The 21,754-nt window shown below is 40.3% G+C and overlaps 1 protein-coding gene across 3 annotated transcripts in view; it reads left to right on the forward strand.

Annotated features, from left to right (window-relative positions):
- LOC126094934 (TBC domain-containing protein kinase-like protein) overlaps positions 1 to 21,754 on the forward strand; it is a 69,673-nt gene that overhangs the window by 24,151 nt on the left and 23,768 nt on the right. For all 3 annotated transcript variants that reach the window (XM_049909581.1, XM_049909582.1, XM_049909580.1), the window contains 9 exons: positions 1,639 to 1,864; positions 11,468 to 11,745; positions 13,568 to 13,717; positions 17,355 to 17,472; positions 17,563 to 17,724; positions 17,945 to 18,122; positions 18,437 to 18,643; positions 18,725 to 18,886; positions 19,078 to 19,199. In XM_049909581.1, coding sequence (XP_049765538.1) covers positions 1,639 to 1,864; positions 11,468 to 11,745; positions 13,568 to 13,717; positions 17,355 to 17,472; positions 17,563 to 17,724; positions 17,945 to 18,122; positions 18,437 to 18,643; positions 18,725 to 18,886; positions 19,078 to 19,199 — 1,603 coding nt within the window. The remainder of the gene's footprint in view (positions 1 to 1,638; positions 1,865 to 11,467; positions 11,746 to 13,567; positions 13,718 to 17,354; positions 17,473 to 17,562; positions 17,725 to 17,944; positions 18,123 to 18,436; positions 18,644 to 18,724; positions 18,887 to 19,077; positions 19,200 to 21,754) is intronic.

A 21,754-nucleotide genomic window follows, 5' to 3' on the forward strand; every position in this document is an offset into this window, starting at 1 on the left:
TAGGTTTATAGATGACATCTTTGTGGTCTGGACTCATGGTGAAGAAACACTCCTTAATTTCCTCCATAACCTCAACTCCTTTTCGAATCTGAATTTCACCTGGTCCTTCTCCAAAACCCAAGCCACCTTCCTGGATGTTGACCTTCGTCTTGTTGAAGCTCACATCCACACCTCTGTCCATATCAAACCCACAAACAAACAACAGTACCTTCACTTTGATAGTTGCCATCCATTCCACATCAAACGCTCCCTTCCCTACAGCCTAGCTATTCGTGGCAAACGCATCTGCTCCAGTGATGAATCCCTCAACAATTACACCAATAACCTGACCAGTGCTTTCCTCTCCCGCAACTATCCTACAGACCTTGTCCACAAACAGATCTCCCGAGCAATACATTCCTCCCCGTCCAACAACAATGTTCCTACCCCCAAACCACACAGAAGCATCCCCCTTGTCACCCAATATTATCCTGGCCTCGAAAACATCAACAAATTACTCCGCCAGGGATATGACTTTCTCAAGTCAACCCCTGAAATGAGATCATCCCTTGACAAAATTCTCCCCACACCACCCAGAGTCGCCTTTCGTCGCCCCCCTAACCTCCGTAACATCCTTGTTAAACCCTACAATATTCCCAGACCACCTTCTCTACCCAGCGGTTCCTACCCCTGTAACTGACCCCGCTGCAAAACCTGCCCCATGCATCCCCCCACAACCACCTACTCCAGCCCCGCTACTGGTAAAACATACACAATTCAAGGCAGGGCCACGTGTGAAACTACACATGTCATTTATCAACTGACATGTCTGCACTGCACAGCCTTTTACATCGGCATGACAACAACTAAACTGGCTGAGCGCATGAACGGACACAGACGAACTGTCCGCCTAGGAGATGCCCAATACCCAGTAGCGGAGCATGCCCTCCAGCATAATTCTAGGGACCTAGGAACCTGCTACACCGTATGTGCCATTTGGGTTCTCCCACCCAACACCAGTCCCTCTGAACTGCGGAGATGGGAACTTGCACTCCAACACATCCTTTCATCCCGCCATCCCCCTGGACTGAACCTACGTTAAACAACCTCACTCCCATTTACTCTTCAGTCTTCTCCTCTTTCCCTTTCCTCTTTAACCATTCACGCATCTTTTCATCCTACATAGTTGTGTTTATCTTTATACTATATACCTCTTTACTTCTGTATGCATCCTCTTTGGTTTGAAGCTGGCACAGTACTTACAGTAGAATATCTTTGGCTTCCCTCTGACAACCATGCTTCCATCCTTGCTACCCTCCCTATTTTCCTTTCCCTGTTGCTTCATAGCCTGGGTTGTGAGTAACTGAATCTCCTTTCCCTTCTTCCCTTTCTTTCCCCTCTCTCCTCCCTGATGAAGGAACATTTGTTCCGAAAGCTAGGAATGTAATTTTCGGTTCTGTTTTATGTGTATCTATCGGCTGTACTGAGCTGAGGTAAATACTGGCCAGCCACTCTATCTCTCTGTTAGAATAGAAATTCTGTAAGAAATGTGTGTTGTTTTTTTGTGCCAGTCACTGTTTAGTGAATAACATATCTATTGTAGAATCTTTTGCTTCATTGTGCCACTAACACTGGAAATAATTTGAATTATCATTCCAGCCATCCAAAATACATGGCTCCAGAAGTGTTACTTGGTGCACAGTCAGGACCAAAAGTGGATGTTTGGTCATTAGGTATGATACTACTTGAACAAGCTATGGGTAAAACACTTTGGGCTGGTTTACGCCTGGCTCAGTGGCTAAGAAAGGTTCTTAGTTTGCTGCATTGTCCTAGTGTTGTGGAGAAGATAGCAAGAGAGCATAACTGCTGGGAACAGTTACAACAGGTTAGAAACTGATGTAAATTGTATTTTTCCATTCATGTAGATGTACTGGTTTGAATACTGTAGTAGTCACTTATGTAACACATGAAACCTTGTTACTGAGAAATGTTTATGAATGGTAAAAATGCATATATAGTAATGTTGAACATAAATTAATCAAGCAGAGTGTATGTCCGTGGATGGGGGCCACACCAAGTGCAGAGGTATGAGGAAACTGGAGATAATTGTATACTTTAGCAAAATCTGAACCAAACAATGGTTACCAACTTTTAATATCAACTTTGTTGTCCTCCTTGTATAGAATAACCAGAGAGTGATAAATATGAATGTCTGAGTAATTCAGCAACACACTTCCCCGAGTCAGACCATAACACTATGATGATCAATTTGATGGCAAAAATTAAATGTTTGATGTACATGATAACTGAATATTTCACAGAAAAATTAATTCATTAAATTTGGATGAGTACTTAAGAGTATTGGTAAAGATAGATCCATTAGCATATAATGTCCTTTGAATTCAGCTAGCAGCGTGCATCAGACAATACCTTGTAACAACATAAATTTCCAGGAGTACTTAATTCTTATTTCTAGAGTCATCTTTCATGGTTATAACACTAAGAACATTTAAATAGTTTTTAGAATGTATAAATAGTTTTTAAGTGACAGCGAAGTTTATATATAAGCAAACACTGTCTCTGCGATATTGAAAATCCACCCTATAGACTGATGATCGCTGAAACTTGAATTCATATGTTATCTTAAACTGCTCTGACCATCACATCTTGCTGCAATTATCATCACAGATTCAGTGTCAGTCAATTCATGACATGCTGCCATGTTCACTACATATCTCTCAGTAGCAGACTCCAGTTATCATGTCTATACTTGGGTGACATGCTGTAAGAAGCCACAACATTTTGGCATCATAAACAACTCATCTTCAAATGGCCACTCAGTACATGTATAAATATTTGACAAGTGGCCGTCATGTCATCACCGTAGAGCCACAAGGGGTGATCAACATTCTACATCTCATTGCCAGTTTGAATGTGGAGTGTAAGGGGCAAATTTATAGGACTGTACAGAGAAAAATGCATCCACAGGCTTCAGCAACTGACACCAAAATCATCTTTTTGCTGACACCACATTTAAGAGCTCAATGACCGGCATGGACCAGTTAACTTTGTCGGTGGACCAGGGAATGATGGTGGCATGTAGCATTGTTTGATGAATCCTAGTTTCAGCTGTAGTGAACTGATGAGCTTGTAAGTATGGCATATGTCCCCTGAAGCTGCTTGTCAACAAGGTTGCATCCAAGTTAGCAGCTTGGGCTGCATTCACATGGTTCTAATTAGCTCTCACCGGCCATCTGCACTGACGTTCGATAGGTAAACACTTTGTGGACTTTTTTACAGAGTGTCTACATCCTTTTCTGACATGAGGGTATCCTGCCGAAAAGGTCGTGTTTTAATATGACACTGTTGCACATCGTCCCTCTTCGGTTGCATGCAGGTGGCTCAATGGAAACTCTCCTAGATCACAACCATGTTAATTTGATGAAGTGTTTTTTTGGATACTGTCAATACCCCGTATATTTCACTAAATCCCGCACCAAAAACACAAGAACAACTGTTGATAGCACTGTAAGATGTATAGACCCTCGTAGAATCCATGCCTTGATGTGTTACTGCAGTTCTGACAGCTCACGGCGAAGCATCTTGTTATTCACATCTCATCTAGTGCCTACCTGTGCCTGATTGCTAGTGAGTATACATTCCATGAAATTCTCACAGATTTGTGTAGACAATTTTATATTTCAAATGCATTATATGTTTGACAATAATTTTAATCTTTTGTTACTATGAGTTGAAGAATCCCATATAAGTTGTTTAATATAAGAAATACTGAAAAACAGATACACAGTATTATGTGTATCTGTGTAGAAAATGCACTCTCCAGCTATCTTAAATTAGAGGTTGATCATTAAATCAAGCCCTAGCAAGTTTTGCACTACTACCAAGGCTACCAAGTTGGTGTGACTCCATAAACTTAAATATCTTGTAAATTTAGAAAAGTTTAACAGTTATGAAAAGGATAGATTGCTGCTCACCTTAAAGATGATATGTTGAGCTGCAGATTGGCAGGAACTAAACCCGTGCGGAGTGGCCGCACAGTCTTTGGTGCTATGTCACAGATCGTGTGGCTTCTCCTGCCTGACGTTCAAGTCCTCTCTTGGACATGGGTGTGTGTGTGTGTGTTGTTCCTAGCATAAGTTGGTTTTCACACACACACACACACACACACACACACACACACACACACACACACACACACACACACACAAGTAGTCAATGAGTTAACTTTTTCCCCATAGATAATTGACAATTTCTTTTGAAATGATGTGGAATGAATCAGTTTACTGGCTGTATACATAATATTTTTGTGTTTTTGCCTACATGCTGGTTATTTACATATTTATAAATAGTGCAGTTGCTGAAACTTAATAAAAATAGTCTTAGTAGTAATGAATGCGGAACTTAGCTTTCATGGTCAATGCTCTTAAGCTTCCTTAGCTGTGAATTTTGATCCACCCTCACTGTAAGACGTAAACAACAGCATGGAAACAATGAACCAAAGCTTGTTTCTCTTCCACGTACAAGCAAACAGCAGTTGAGAGCATAGATACAAATATAGAAGCAATCCTGGTACTGATACAAGCAGTTGCCTGGCATTAAGTATGAACACAATATGAGGGAAACTGCCTGCTGTGCAGCACTTATCAAAAGGAGGGCTGTGGTAGATGGCATGCCGTCTGCTGTGCCATGTGCACAAGTCACGTGGCCCACAGCAGGCAACCTCTGGTGGGTGGCCCATTCAGATACCTTTGGTGGAATATTTGAAGGGTGGCATGCTGGTGGCCTAGTGTCTCGGCATGTATGCATGTGTCATATACAGAGTTATAGCACCCCTCCCCCTCGGCAAAAGGGCTCACGACCAATGTGAGTGTTGCAGTGATTTCTGAAACATCCACTGTCTCTGTAGCAAATGTCGCAGCAATGGCGGCAGCGGAAGGAAATTCCAGGCTGGAACCATTGAGTAGGGCAGAAGTAGCATGGGTGTAGACATGCGCAGCAGCCACTTCCCCATGAAGTACCGTAAGAGAGGTCCATTGACAAGGAAGCTGGTCACATCTCAACATCTGGTTCCTCAAAGTGGTTGAATAGTGCTGCAGTTGAAGGTGTTCACTACTCTGTTGGAGGCACTGTAGACACCAGTGTTGAAGTGTCTGAAGGCACCTGCCAACCCAATGGTGAAGCCATCATGGGAAGGCCCAGCATCAGGCACAGGATGCGGTGGGGGTGGGTGGTGGTTGCTGTGGATCCCAGGACTCCAGAGGAGAGCAGGAGATGCTGACATCAACAAGGACAGCCGAGATGCGCTGCGGACCCAGGACAGGCGCTGAGGGCATGGGCAGCTGTGGACCCGCAGCTGTTACTGTTGCACGAGGATGCTGCTGGTCATGATGGAGTGCCACCAGCCCTTCAGTAGTGTGCACTGTATGAGGCAACAGCAGCCTTTACAGTTGTGGACAATGGCTACAATCCACTCTGTTCAGCAACCAAACCCCTAAACCCGGACCATAGAGTCAGGAGCAAGCCACGATAACGGTGGCACCGATGGGTGTTACCGGGTAGGCGGGTAGGTATGACCATATGCAGGAAGGCACATGGCTGGACCTTGGAGCATCTTGGCCAGACCCCAAACATCCACTGGTGTAAACCTGTAGGAATTCAAGGAGAATGTCAAGGCTTTGTCTGTAGAGCAGTGTTAAATGTACTTCTTCATTTGAACATGGAATGTATGGACAAAACTTACTGTCTCATTGTTAAATTTGGGGGGGGGGGAGGGGGGTCAATGAAGGAGCAGTTGTGTGGTGAATGTTTTGGTTGGTGCAAAAAATCATGGAAGACTTGAGACAAAAACTGTGGACCATTACCTCTCACAAGCGTATAAGGCAATCCTGTAATAGAAAAAGTTTTCGAGAGGCCCTGATTCATAGCCCCAGCTGATGATGGAGGACAGATAACATGTGGAAATTTAGAGAAAGCATTGGTAACCAACAGCCAGGAAGAATTTAGGAAGGGCCCCATGAAATCAACGTGAATGCATTCCAATGGGCACTGTGGTCTGGGACACAGAGAAAGCGTTGCCCACAGCACTGTCTGTTGGGTAGCACACTGAGAGCAGGCCGCGACAAGATGTACAATGTCAGTGTTCATGCCAGGCCAAAACATAGGCTGATAAGTTTTTGCCCCCCCCCCCCCCCAATGCCCCTGATGTAGGAGCTGAAGCACATCCCACTGCAGGGCGGTCGAGATCACAAACCTAAGTGACAGCCCATCTATAGCTAAGGGAACCACCTCCATTAAATGCTGAAAGTTGGTAAAGGAAAGGAGGGCAAAATTGATATGCAAAGGACCAGTAGTCCTGCCCAGAGCCCTGTCGGACCAAACATACTGAACAAGGTGAACAGTTTGAACCAAAATAGGATTAGCGGTGACAGCAACTGTGATCCAAGAGACCTCCACTGAATGTTGTATCTCAGCATCTGAATGAAAACAAAGGAGTCCATCCTGATCAAAATAAGAATCTGGTCCCATTGGAAGCTTGGACAGTGCATAGACATTGCTTTGTTGTTGGTAGTCGGAAGATGTATTTCACAGTTGTAGTGAGACAGAAAGAAGGCTCAGTGCTGAATGTGATGTGCTGCTTTGTAGGGCAATGAAACTGAAGGACTGAACAATGAAACAAAGGACTCATGGGCAGCACTGAGGTGGAACTTAGAATCATATTAGGACACATGAAACTTGTTGAGGGTGTAAATTATAGCAAGTGCTTCCTTTTGAACTCAGGAGTAGCACTGTGGAGTGGAGTTGAGTGTTTTCGATGTGTAAACTGTTGAACATTCTGAACCATCCTCATATCGATGTGCAAGAACAATCCTGAGTCCGTACTGAGAGGCATTCATAGTCAAAACCACCTCGTGGCCAGGACAAAAAGTAGCCAAATAAGGAGCAGAATGTAATTTAGATTTCAAAAGCGTGAATGCATGCTCACGAGCCAGAGTCCTCTGAAAAGGAACTTTCTTGTGAAGCAACTTGGGGAGAGGATGGGCCGATGTGGCCGCACCTAGAATAAATTAGTGGCAGTAATAATTTTACCAAAAAATGCTTGGAGTTGTTTGGCATTGGTACAGAAAATTTTACTGAAAAATGCTTGGAGTTCTTTGACATTTGTACAGCAACAGTAAGATGTGTCCACAGTAATGTGGTGTAATTGCTTAACCCCATACTGAGGAATGTCAAATGCCAAATACACAGTAATGACGGGAAAAGAGTGACTTGACCAAGTTGCGTTTTAACTCAGCAGTATGTAAGACCATGAAAAGGTGTGCAAGTTAAGTAAAGGCTATTCCGTGGATGCACTCGTCGTGATGATGTCATTGAGATAGTTGGTGCATCCCAGAACCAACATCATCAGTTGTTCCAAAATAGTACTAAAAAATTGCCAGGGTGGTAGCCACACCAAACAAAAGGGACTGATACTAGTACAAACTGAGGGGCATGTTAATTGCATGGAGCTGGTTAGAATCCTCATCCAGTGGAACCTGTAAGTAGGCTCCAGGAAAATCAGTTTTGGAGAAAAAGTGACCATTGGTGAGTTTAGCCAATTACTCGTCTCGACAGGGCAAAGGGTAGTTGTCAGTGATAGATTGAGCATTAACTGAAACTTTCAAGTTGCTGTAGAGACCAGTCATTGTTTTAACAATCACGAGGGGGGAGGGGGGGTAGACAATCACTCATTTTAGTAGGCTGTAAGACCCCCAAGGATGCCAGCCTATCGCATTGTGATTTCACTTGATCACGCAAAGCATAGGGAAAAGATACCGCTGCATCATAGGTCGCAGGGTAATATGTACTGCAAAATTAATAGCACAACCTAACCTATCTCAGAAAAGAGACAAGAACTGAGAGAATCTAACTGCTGATTAGGACCTGGTTGCGAATGAGGTGCATCATATATGAAATGGAAAAACTAAAAGCCTTGAAACCATCCAGACCAAACAAATTTCCCGTACCAGATCATCCACTACCAAAAAAGTCGAGGAATGAACCACAGATTTATGCATACTGGCAGCCATAAATTAGCCCAAAATTGGAATATGCTGCTTGTTGTAACTCCAAGTAACCTGAGACAGAATATGCTGATTGTTGTAACTCCAAGTAGCCTGAGACGAAGCTGCAGATGTAAGATGCACATAAGTTTATGAGTTCACTACAGTCACTGCTGCACCCATGTTCACTTATAAGCTGAACACTTTGTCTGTCACTCACACTCTGGTAAACAGTTTGTTATGATTCGTAAGCACTGGAGACACAGAATTAAAACCCATGTCCATGTCCGCAGAAGGGGCCTGGGAATGACACACAGATACTATATGTCCTTTTCTCCTACAGTTGTTGCAAGTCACCCAGTGCTAGTTGTTGTTGGGCACATTGCTGTCTAGTGTGGCATGCAAATGGCTGCCACATCATCCTACCCCCGGAATTGACTGATGTGTGATGACCAGGATTAGAAGCAGCTGCAGCAGTATCACACCAAACCTCAATCTGATCACCAGCAGCATGAGATTGAGCAGTATTTAACACTTCTGCCAAAGATGGATTCTTGCACTGTATTGCACATTGATGCGCCTTGTTAGGAGCCAACTGAATGATGGCATCACAGGCCATAGATTCAGCAAAGGAATCATGATGAAAATCTGTAACAAACTGGCATATGGAACTGAGGCTGTGAAGTTCAGCCACCCAAGCATGGTAGTACTGGTGGAGCTGTTCATGACAATAACAGAGCTCTACTCGTGCTGTGGTGACACATGTGCATTTACGGTGATGATTTAGCAACAACCTGCACATCACATTGAACAAAAGTGACACGTGTTCTTGGACCGGTGCTAACTGACCCAGCAGCTGTTAGATCCGAGGAGAAATCCAAGAAAGAAACAAAGCATTACACATGTTTGCATCAGTGACGCCAAAAGAAGGAAGTGTTGTCGTAGTCGCTGCTTATAAGCCTCTCAGTCTTCAGCCGCGTTGTGGTAAGGGGGAGAAGGCCGTGATTATGCTAATGGCGTGGAAGCCTGCATAATCAATATGGCGGATAAGTTCATGAGAGCAACTGTAAAAGCCTACAGCAGCTTAAGGAGAGATTGAAGCACTGCCGTCTCCATGGACGGAAGAATCAAAGGAACAAGGAAATAGACTGCGCATGCAGAAGTGGACACCACACTCATCGCCAGTTGACATACTGTATGGCACGAACAACAGCATGGCCATGACGAAACAAACTTTATTCTTCTTCGACGTACAAGTGAACAACAGTTGATAAAATAGACACAAATGTAGAAACTACCCTGGTACTAATATATGTAGTTGCTGACAATAAGTATGAACACAATATGAGGGTGAGTGCCTGCTGCACTGCACTGCACTTGTAAAGAGGAGGGCTCTGGTGTGGCAGATGCTATGCAATGTGCACAAGTTATGGCCCACTGCAGGTGGCCTCTGGTGGCTGACCCACACAGCTGTCCTGCGAGCAGCCTGGTGCTGCGGCACATATCCAAGCAGTACATACAGAGTTATGGCAGCTTTATTTCTGCCAGTACCGCTGTTCTACTTTCCAAACTTTGTTTAGCTCTCTGCGTACCTCAGTAGATTAAAACTCCTGGGAAAAAGAATGTTGTAAATAAATAGCTTAGCCATTGCATAGGGGATAGTTTCCAGAATGAATATTTCGCTCTACAGTGGAGTGTGTGCTGCTTTGAAACTCTGTGCCAATTTAAAACTGGGTGCCAGACAGAGGAGAGAGATATTGGCAGAATTGAAGTTGTGAGGGTGGGCTGTGAGCCGTGCCTGGATAGATAAGTCAGTATGAGCAATGCCTGTGAAAGATCAGGTTATAGATTTGGTTGTTTCAGTTAAGCTGCAAAAGTAAATTGTAACTGTCCCATTTAATTCCTCAGTCTAATTTCCTTCAATGAGCCAGAATTTGTTCAGTTTCATTGATGACTAGGTGTCACAAGATGTGCATCTATGATTATAAGGGGGAGGGGGGAAGGGAGGAAGTACTGTGTTGTCAGTAGAGGCACAGTAACAGCATTCTGGTTCAGTTAGGAGAGCCCAGTGACTTAGAAAGTGCATGTCACCTGAGTAACAGGTCCATCAGGGAGATTTAGACCCTCTCAAAGCTGTTCACCTCTGTCCATTGCTAATGTGATGGTGAAGTAGAAACGCATAGGAACAACCACAGCTAAACCAAAACCAGACAGACCTCATATAGTGACTGATAAGTGGAGTATTACAGAAATAAGTGGAAGGGATTTCAAGTGAATTCCGTTTAGCAGCAGTCCAGGTAGCACAATGACTGACACTTGTAAGGAGTTAAAAAGAATGGGGTACAGTGGTGACGTAGCTCCTGATAAACCACATATTTTTGTAGCCATTGCTAAGTGACACTTAAGGTGGTGTAAAGTCACTGTCATCCACTGAACAGTGGATGACAGGAAATCAGGGATATGTAGTGATGAATCACACTACACTCTGTGGCAGTCTGATGGCTCTGACAAATGCCATGAGAATGTTGTTTGGAACAGCAACCAATTTTGATCGAGCTTCTCGCAGAGGAATTCTACAAACCAGTTATAAAGAGTTTTTTTTTTTTTTTAATTTGATTGATTTCCAAAAGCTGAAGGAAATGATTTGGGTCTTGTTGTTGAGTTAGACCTTAACAAAAATTGTGAAAAATTGTTAAACGAAGAACTTTGTGAAGTTTCCATTTTTTTCACAGTTCTGCTTATTTAAACGCTCACTGAGAACAAAGTGTGTGGTCAGTTTCTCAACTGTTATTGTTATAGCAATAACAAATGGCAAATATTAAAACAATACTTATGTCCCATCTCAGTAATGCTGTGTAGTTGTTGTTCATAAAATTTTGAAAGGTGACACTGATACCACAGTACTTGTCACAACTGCTCAGTGCCTAATAGGGCAGCCCTTGGTCTCACTGGAGATCTCCCCACCGTCCTCGCAGATACCGATACCAGTGTTAACAGAGTGGTGAAATTTTGTGAACTATCAGGCCTCATCCCTAAACTGGTGGGGAAGGGCAGCAGACTTTAGTATGTTATGAACTGCTCTGCATGTGGTGACAGCCTTTGTCCCCACCCATGAGATGACATGTTGACTTTTCATCAGGGCGCTGATGACCATGATGTCAAGCGTCCCCTCAACCCAACTCATCATCATCAGTGCCTAATACTGCAAACTCTGCATGGACCAATACAAGTAGTTTCCTGATTCGTGAGATTTATTGTTTATAATTTACATCAAGTTTGTTTAGTTTTTAATTTTTTTTTCTTTAGTCAAAACTTGGACTGTAAAATAGTTCCCACTGCTAATGATATGTTTTTGTAGTATAGAAATGAACATAAATATTGAGATTAGGTACTGATGGATATGTGTAAACATATGCTCTTTATTCCAGACAGTGCCCGCTGATTTTCTAGACCTTCTGTCCAAATGCCTGAATATATACACAAGTCAACGGCCAATGCCTCGTCAACTGATGTGCCATCCGTACCTTAAAAATATTGAACAGAAATCTGTTACGGAATCTGTTCCACAATCTAGACCACACCCTCTGCTGGAAAGGCCCCTAAAAGAGCTGTACCATTTGTGGAGACTGGCAGGCGGTGATGTACAGGCAGAACTGCGAAAGCAGGGTCTTATACGTACAAAACCTCCAATTCTATCACTTCCAAGGTATTTCACATCCTATTTTTATTTTTTGGATAAGTAAACTTACATAACTTTTTTAAAGGTGTAAACAGAGAGAATTCACCAGGTTTATGACATTGGCATTGCATCCAAATGGCAATCACTAAAGCAAGAATGACTGGAGCAATTACACAAGAATAAAATAAGTAGCTGAAATTTGTAACATCTCTTGCTTTTGGGATTTCTTCACAAGGAGAAAAAGAAACATAAAAGTCAGGAAAAAGCAAGTTTAAGGTGTACAAATTATATCGGGAAGGAATAATAAGTCCAGATTTTAGCTGGTGAGAGACGATGTAATTCAGGAGTTCGAAAGTAACTTTCTTAACTGTTACTTTTGAATTCTTTGATACTTTCTGTGTTTCTCCCAAAGAGTTTCAGTACCATTCTTTAAGTACCATATACTTTGCCTTCACTTTTTGCTATCCCTGATTGTCATCTTGCTTCTTATGTAAGAATTTTTGATAAACCAGAAGACTTAATCAACTGCTTTTTTCTTTTTCTTTTCTTTTATAAATTTGTGTTGCATCTCTTCTCCATTTGCTTCTGTTTGAGCTGTTAGTAAGTGGATGTCCTTCTGTGGTTCCAAGCACCCACATATAACTGCTCACTGTAGTCTTCTTTCAGAATTTTACTGAACTCTTGAGCACTCATTGATAGAAGTGTTGCAGAATTACAGGCCACCTTGTTACATGTATGACAGGTATAGGACAATGGACAGCATCTACTATGTTTTATCGTTGTTGGGCACTTCCTTTATTATTCCCTTCCTGAACTGAACATGAGAAAGACACATGTGAGTATGTCTCTGTACTACCACAATGTGTGTTTGGCAACACGCAGTGTCATCTAACACATCAACTTTTAGTTGTACACTCAAATTTGAAGCATGTGTGCATGGTAGGTTTGATGAGATACAAATACATCAATACAGCAATTACATCTATTTACTTTTCTTTTTTTATTATGTTGAACTAAAAGTTACTTTATTTGGGTTGTTTGACATAATTTAATAATTGAAATACACTGAAGAGAAAACAAGTCTAAAGTGACAGTAATTTCTTTTCTGGTGATAGCAAATGTGTTTCAAAAATGTAAAAATTTGCATACAGATCCAGTAAATTCAAGCTCTTGCTCCCTTGCCTGAACAAACATCATAGTTGATTTTTCCCGCACACAGTTAGAGTGGAACAATAGTTAAATGGTGTGAAGGTGGTTCGATGAACCCTTTGCCAGGCACGTAAATGTGAATTGCAAAGTAGTCATGAAGATGTAAATATATGTTGAAATATATGCATGGAAATTAAGTTTTGTCTCATATTGTTTGTACATGCCAAGTATTTTGTGTAATATTTGCTCGACATATGCTCACCTCTGGTTGCACAATAAATTGTATGTGTGTTCTTGTCAAACATGCAATAACACATTTAGCTAGTTTTAGACTTTCTTTGAATATTTTCTCCTGAATATATTTTGGTACAGAAGTAGTGAGAAGGAAACAGGTTGACTAAAACGGTCAAATAAAAAAAATATTTGATTTGCAATTAGGAACACCAGGACACACATCTCAGTCAGTTAATCTGAGTGAAATTGTCTGTAATACTTTAGGTCCCTCAGCTTTGCTCGTAGATTGTCTCTTTAATATGGCAAATTTCGACTGTCAGTTGCACAGGAACTGTAACACGAGAGAAGAAACAAAATATATTAAAATAGAAGTGAAATGTTCACTATTTCGTACCATGTACAAGTAAAAGTGCAATGTTTAATTTATTTATTCATTTAAGTAATTGCGTATTTATCTCTATGGCAGTCTGGTGATACTGGAAGGCACGGTGTTTGGACAGATCAGAGATCGAACTTCAATGCTGGATTTACGTGTTGTTCCACTGCCTTTGGACACACTTGTTCAGAGACTGGCACATGTACCACCAACTTCATACTACCCTCTAATTGAAGTAAAGTGAGTATGCTTCCATGTTTACCAGAGTCATTTGACAAATAGATATTGTAAAAGAAAAAAACTGCTTTACATTGTTTATGAAAGAAAAAGGCATTTGTTACACATGTATTGGTATTTTTCTCTCTCTCTCTCTCTCTCTCTCTCTCTCTCTCTCTCTCTCTCACACACACACACACACACACACACACACACACACACACACACACACACACACACACACACACACACTTTCCCTCTCCCTCTCCCTCCCACCCTCCCTCCCCAATGCCCCTCCCACCTAAAAGTTACCGACTTGTTGCAGAGTCTTGTGGAAGTTCACTTTCAAAAATCTTCATTAGCTATCCAATAGTAATTTAAAGTAAGTAATAATTTAATATCACAACACAGTCAAATTCACTTCTTTCGTTCATTGCACTTGTAGTAGGTCATTAGGACAGCTGATATGTCACACATCAGCATTTCACTGTTACATCACCTATAGATGTGTATTTTTCAAGTGGCAACACAGATAACAAGCATAACAACTTCCCAATATAACTACAAGTTTATGACTGACTGACAAATATTCACACATATATGTTCAGTTTTGACTAGCTGACACAGACATGCCTGAAAAGTACATGGTGAAACACAGATTGTTTGCATAATGAGTGCTAACTCCTGACAGACAGACTGGATTTTGTGTCACACCTATTTATAGATGTACACATTACATGATTACAAATTGTTAGAATACTGAGCTCTTCAATTTTAGATATTAATGTAAAAGACAGAAAAACTGAAAGGGACAAAGATACAATTGGCAGTGAAGTAAGTTTATGTAGCCACCAGTTCTGTAATTGGGCAGTAGCAGAATTATTGGTACTGTTTTGTAGAAGAGCAATTTAATGCGAAAAGGGATTTGCAAAGTTCACTGAACTATTCTAGAAAGTGAAACTTTCTGAAACTTCCTGGCAGATTAAAACTGTGTGCCTGACTGAGACTCGAACTCGGGACCTTTGCTCTCTGCAAGGTTCGCAGGAGAGCTTCTGTAAAGTTTGGAAGGTAGGAGACGAGATACTGGCAGAAGTAAAGCTGTGAGGACCGGGCGTGAGTCGTGCTTCGGTAGCTCAGATGGTAGAGCACTTGCCTGGGAAAGGCAAAGGTCCCGAGTTCGAGTCTCGGTCGGGCACACAGTTTTAATCTGCCAGGAAGTTTCATATCAGAGCACACTCCGCTGCAGAGTGAAAATCTCATTCTGAAATTTTCTGTTTATAATAATTAAGTCTTCCTGTGTTGTTGTTTGCTCTGTATCACTTTGAACAATATTCAAAACTGTTTTAATTTTATTATCAGAGGTGTTAATCTCAGATGTAATGCATGTACTTCTGGACTTTTTAATAAGTTTTATTAATACAATGCAGTAGTTTTTGTAATGATTGACTGTTTGTGGTTCATTACTCCTTCTAACTACAAGATACATTTCCCTTCAGTAAGCCACATCTTTTTAGATGGTTTATTACAGTTTTGTTTCAATGTTTTCTTGGGGAAACTTTTTTTTTTTCATATACTCACAAAGGTATCATGAAACAGGTTAAATTTTAAATTTCCGTCTAACTGATGTGGACTTTCCCTAAAATTTGTAGTTGTTAAATTGTTAACTGAACACACTAGTCCGGAGGACTTTTTTGCATTACTTTATGAAGCTGTGCACCGTGATCAGAAAGACCATTCTTAACAGGGAAGGTTTTCATTTCTTAAAATTTATCTTGGTCTATAATAAAATTATCTATCTATGCATTGCTTTTCTGCTCTACCCAAATAGGATAAGCACTAACTGACTTCAAATTGAAAGAACCAAATAATACTTCAAGGTCAGACTCTTTCAAAAAATCTACACCGAAATCCCTACAAACAATAATCTGCTTCCTTCTTTCTGACAGATAGCACTATGAAGAATCCAATTTTTTGAAAGAGCTGAAAATTTGCCAATGGGGACTTATACACAGCTGCAATTATAAAAGTACCATTATTTAGCTGAAGCCCACAGGTGGATGCTTCTGTATGTTGCTCTATATAAAACTTTTTAGTTTCTAAAATGTTCAAACTATGATAGATTTCAACATACATGGCAACTTCTCCTCTCTCTAAAGAGTATCTACTTACATGTGCTGAAAACTTATATCCACCCACATTTACCTTTTCCATATCTGTAACTATATGATGTTCAGACAGGCATAGTACATTATTTCCACCCTTAGTTTCTAAAACTTCTAAACAAACAAGAAGCTCATAAACTCTGCTTTTTAATCCTGTGATATTCTTATGCAATATACCAATATTATTTTTCACTTTGCCTTTAGGAGAATCTTGTGATATACAGACATTGTTTTTCACATACTTTTTTGAGAATCTCAGGATATTTGAACATCTCTAGTATCTGCCTGTCTGAGCTTCTCATTATGCTTAATTTCATTCATTGAATCATTAGACACTGATATTAGCCTGAAACAGTGGTACCCATGAGTTTCAGTGACCCCTCCCCACCCCTCTCACTCACTCAAAGATTTTGCCATCGTCCCAGCCAATTTACCCTTCCATTTCCTATTGAGATGTAGGCTATGCCTTGTGAAGTCCCACTTGCCAGTGTATCAACAGGATACAAACCCGTGTTGAACAGTGTAGCTGCCCAAAGCAGCTAATCTTCCTGAAAGGGCTGTTCAGTTGGGGCCGGTCATACAGCATGAAAGGAGGAACCAAGCGAACATTTGTATGGTTTGTTGCAGAAGCTTTTTTTTTTTTACCAGATTGCATGGAATTGATGATGTTATGTGAAGAGTTAGTTATTGAGTAGCTGTCAGGAAAATTGTGTGTATTTGATCTTAGGCATGCCACACTTTTTTTATGTGGACATATCCATATCCACATCCACATCCATATCCTTACTCTACAAGTAGCCATATAATGTCATGAAGGGTACAAAGTGTATAAAAATATTTTTTTCTCCTTCCTGTTCCATTCACAAATTATGCAGCATTGTTGATATCTTTTGTATATGTCTGAATTTCTCTAACTTCCTTTGTAATTATTGAGCATGATTTAAGTGGGAGGAAGTAATCTCTCTCTCATCTTGTGTGAGCTCTTGGAATAATGAGAGTAAAGTTTTACATGACATGTGTTGACTTTACTGTAGTGTCTCCCATTGAAATTTGTTGAACATTTCTGTGGTGCTTTTGCACCGACCAAGCAAACTTACGACAATGCAAACAAACACCTTGTATATTCCGTCTCTCTTCCATTAATCCAACGCTTTGCAGAAACACAATATTCCAACTAATGACACTATTACTGTCACTGCAGATGTTAGCTTACTGTTACTGCGAACTTAATTTCTCTGTAGAGTAAGTGTGTTGGAGTTTGGTGCATTCTAAGTGTAGCTCCAGTTTATAGTAAACAAATGATGCTTGTTATGGGATACTGATACTTACTTTGCAGATTATAGCTTTAATACGGAACACCAAATTAAGTGATTGCTGTGTAATTGTTCTGTGTTTATTACACAAAAAAAATTATGCATGGGTCAGGGAGCTATTACTTTCCAGACAACCAGGTAATCACTTTATTGCACAATAAAAATACTCTTCTACATGTTTTGTAGGTCTGACATTATTGGTGAAGATCCACAGCCAGATGCTGCCAATTTACCACTTGTTATCCGAGAACGAGACACAGAGTACCAGCTTCATCGGATACTTTTGTGTGATAGGTTACTTGAAGTGAGTGATATTTTTAGTGATTTAATAATGTATTTACCGCAGTATTTGTGTGTTTTTACATATTGTAGTACATAAAGTGTCACATGACAGGGGTACCCATATAAGAAAGCTGCGCTTATTAAGGAAGCTCGCAAAGATATTCCACCTCTGTTCCGTGGTGATATGTGGGCTGCTGTGTTGGAAGTCGTAGGTGATATTCAGGGCCGTTACACAGCAATTGATAAGGAAACGCCTACACATACAGACAGACAGGTATGTTCATCATTAAAAATATGATGATAATCATTTTAGATTTTGTTTTCATATAGCACATTTTGCTTACTATACATTCCTCAGATTAAACTTAGTTTAATGTACATAGGTAGTTAGCTAATGAACAAGGTCTTGTATCATCTTCTCAAATCTCTGTCTTTTTGTGAATGTGTACACCTCATAACAGTGCAATATCTAGCTGGTACACTCAATTTCACAGATCGAAGTGGATATTCCACGCTGCCACCAGTATGATGAACTCCTGTCCTCAACGGAGGGTCATAAGAAATTCAAGCGTATATTGAAAGCTTGGGTGGTAAGTCACCCACAGTATGTCTATTGGCAGGGATTGGATTCTCTTTGTGCACCTTTCTTGTATCTCAATTTTAATAATGAAGGTAATTTTAACTTTTTGATAGCTACATTGTGAGTCATAGATTTGTTTCAGTTAATGAACAAATATTAATTTATTTATAGAAAATTAGACTGTTTTAGACCATAAAGTGTGTGATATAAGGTTGTGGCTGTGACTGTAAGCTTATATATAAGTGTCTTTTGATTGTGCCTTTCAGCACATTAATGTGTTGTCTTTACGGTAAGTAGCAATCTATCTTTTGTTACGTTCTTTATATTCTAGCCTGGAGTTTTTCTTGATATTCTAGTCTGGAGTTTCCATTGTTTGATATAACATAGATATTTTTAACTTTTGCAGCTCAAGCTTATGCTTGTCTCTCAGCATTTATACCAAAATATCTGCACAATTTCTTTCTGAAAGATAATTCAGCAGTAATACAGGAATATCTTGCAAAATTTTTCCATCTAATAGCATTCCACGATCCTGAACTTGCAAATCATCTTGCTGGTATATCATTCATACCTGAATTATTTGCAATACCATGGTTTCTCACAATGTTTTCACGTAAGTGGCCTTATATCTTATGATAGTAATAAAAAAAATAGTTTATAAAATGATACAATGTTTTTGTTTGATTTCCTACAGATGTATTTCCATTGCACAAAATCCTTCACCTCTGGGACAAACTGCTGCTTGGAGATGCTTCTTTTCCACTTTTTGTGGGCTTAGCAATATTGAAGCAACTGAGAGATACATTACTAACTTCAGGCTTCAATGAATGTATTCTGTTGTTCTCTGACTTACCAGGTACAGAGTAAATATAAGAAAGCATGTAATTTTTTTGTGCATGACTTCTGTATGCAGAAACATAATTTATCTTAATTCAGTAGGAAGTATACATCATTCTTGGTTTGTTATTTTTGATTCTTGCTCACCATATTTGTCAATTCTAAAAACATCCAATTGAGTGACTCATGACACTGATTACATATTTTCAGAAATAGACATGGAACGTTGTGTTAATGATTCAATTGAGATGTATTGCAACACGCCCCGTAGTGTTACCTACAGACAGCACGAGTTGCCAGTAAAAACTGAAACAAATGTGAACCCTGATCTGGTAAGAAAAACTGAGAATAATTTTACAATCTTTCTTACAACTTCTTTTACAGATGGCACATAAAGCTATTCTTTTGTAACATCACATATGATGCACACTATAAGTGAAATTGGTACTCTTAATAGTTTCTTATTGTTTGTATTAACTGCATCAAAATACATTCATTTTCATGTAGTACCAGAAAATAAGAGGTTATACTGGAGGGAAGAGGTGTGAGAAAATGAGCATAATCAAAGTTGGCAATACTAGATAGCAGATCACTAGGTAGGTGTTTCGAAATTGTGACACAGAACTATGAATATATCTAGTCAATTGGATAGTAGGAAATATTTCTTAGCTATGAAGCACACATTCCTGGTAGCCTACATAGGGATTTCTATGTGATGAGCCACTCCATAATGCCCAGATTTAAGCTTTTCACTAAAAACGTAATCAGTCTCACAGCACCATCTTATTACCCAGAAATTTTAGTGTTACTGAAGCCTCTTACTTTCTGGATTCTTTAAAACTGCTATCCACAGACTTTCCAATTTACACTTTCCTTGTACATTCTCATATGCATGGATTGTGTGGTATCAGAAAGTTTTTCTATTACCTTTGACTACCAAGTCTTGAACTCATTCTCGTGTAATGTTGAGTATACTAGAAAACTAGTGACAAAATCTGATAATCATGCCATACCGGTGTTCTGTTTGGTGACACTGCACATAATGGAAATTCACCCATCTTGCTTCATAGAATTGCCCAAATCAATGTCTCTTATTGTTACGCATGCTGAGCTGAAGATAGGAATACCAAACCTGTCAAGCATATTAAATCTGAATTAGAGTGAATTTCTTAGTTGCTCATAAAATGACTTAAGGTCTGCACATACTGTAAGGAATACTCATTATAGTTCAGAGATACCAATAATTCTGCACATAAACTTAGCATTTGTATTATTTTTATTAGTTAAGGAGTTGAACTGATAATACCATGGTGCATCTGATTGTGTGTTAGACATGTGAATATGCTGTTGTTGTATCTTCAATCGGAAGACTGGTTAGATTCAGCTCTCAATGCTATTTTATCCCGCGCAAACTGCTTCATCTCCTAATAGTGAATGCAACCTACATCTATTTGAACCTAGTTACCACATTTGTCACTTGGTCTCCCTCTATAATTTTAACCCCCACACTTCACTCCAATACTAACTGATGGTTCCTTGATGTCTCAGTACATGTCCTAACAAATCTCTTCGGTTAGTCAAGTATGCTGCAAATATCTTTTCTCCCCATCTCCATTGAGTACTTCATCATTAGTTACATGATCTACCCATCTTACCTTCAGCATTCTTTTGTAGCTCCACATTTCAAAAGCTTCTGTTCTCTTTTTGTCTGAATTGTTGTTGTTTGTTTTCAGTTTCATATTCCAGACAGATACCTTCAGAAAGATTTCCTAAACTGAAATTTGTATTTGATTTTGAAATTTCTCCCCTTTAGAAATACTTTTCTTGCCATTGCCACTTTACATTTTACATACTCCCTACTGTGACCATCATCAGCTACTTTGTATCCCAAACAGCAAAACTTTACTTTCAGTGTCTCATTTCCTAATCTAATTCCCTCAGCATCACCTCATTCAGTTCAATTTAATTCAACTGCATTGTTTCACCTTGTTGCACTTTTTTGATGTTCATCTTATATCCTTCTTTAGTGTCCCCACCAGCGGACATCACGATGGAGACAGAAGAGGTGGCTACCCAGCACAGTGGGATAGTGCAGAAACCTGCCGTGGAGGGCACACACAACACACAGTATGGACAGACCTGCTGGTACAGGTGTTTACCCACAGGCAACAGTAGGCTGGGCAGACCAGTGCTAACTTGGATTTCGACAGGCCCGGTCCTCACCGTATTGTGTCATGTGTTGTGCTGAGGCTTAGCCATTGGTCCTCTGCACCAGCCTCATTCTGGGTTCTTCCCATGCTCGTGTCTACATGGGTTTGACACTTTGCATCGCATAGATCACACTGTGTTCATTTCTCTCTTAAGGGATTGTGTTTGGATATTATCGAGCCACTGTCAACCCATGAAGTATCCACATTGTACGTGTAGTGAAGTGGCGTTGTCACGCCTTTGTAGATACTAAACCATCCTTCAAGACACTGCCCATTCCATTCACATGCACTTCAAAGTCCTTTGCTCCTTCTGACAGATGTACAATGCCATCAGCAAACCATAAAGATTTTATTTCTTCTCCCCAAACTTTAATTCATTCTCCAAATTTTTTTTGTGTTTCCTTCACTGCATGCTCAATGAACAGATTGAATATTGTAGGCAATAGACTACAAATTGTCACTCACTTGCTTCTCACCGAGCGAGGTAGCGCAGTGGTTAGCACACTGGACTCGCATTCAAGACGACGACGATTCAATCCCACGTCCGGCCATCCTGATTTAGGTTTTCTGTGATTTCCCTAAATCACTCCAGGCAAATGCTGGGATGGATCCTTTGAAAGGGCATGGCCGACTTCCTCGCTGTTTGGTCTCTTCCCCCAAACAACCCCAATCACTTG

The sequence above is a fragment of the Schistocerca cancellata genome, chromosome 8, assembly GCF_023864275.1.
Source record: "Schistocerca cancellata isolate TAMUIC-IGC-003103 chromosome 8, iqSchCanc2.1, whole genome shotgun sequence".
NCBI classification, from domain to species: domain Eukaryota; kingdom Metazoa; phylum Arthropoda; class Insecta; order Orthoptera; family Acrididae; genus Schistocerca; species Schistocerca cancellata.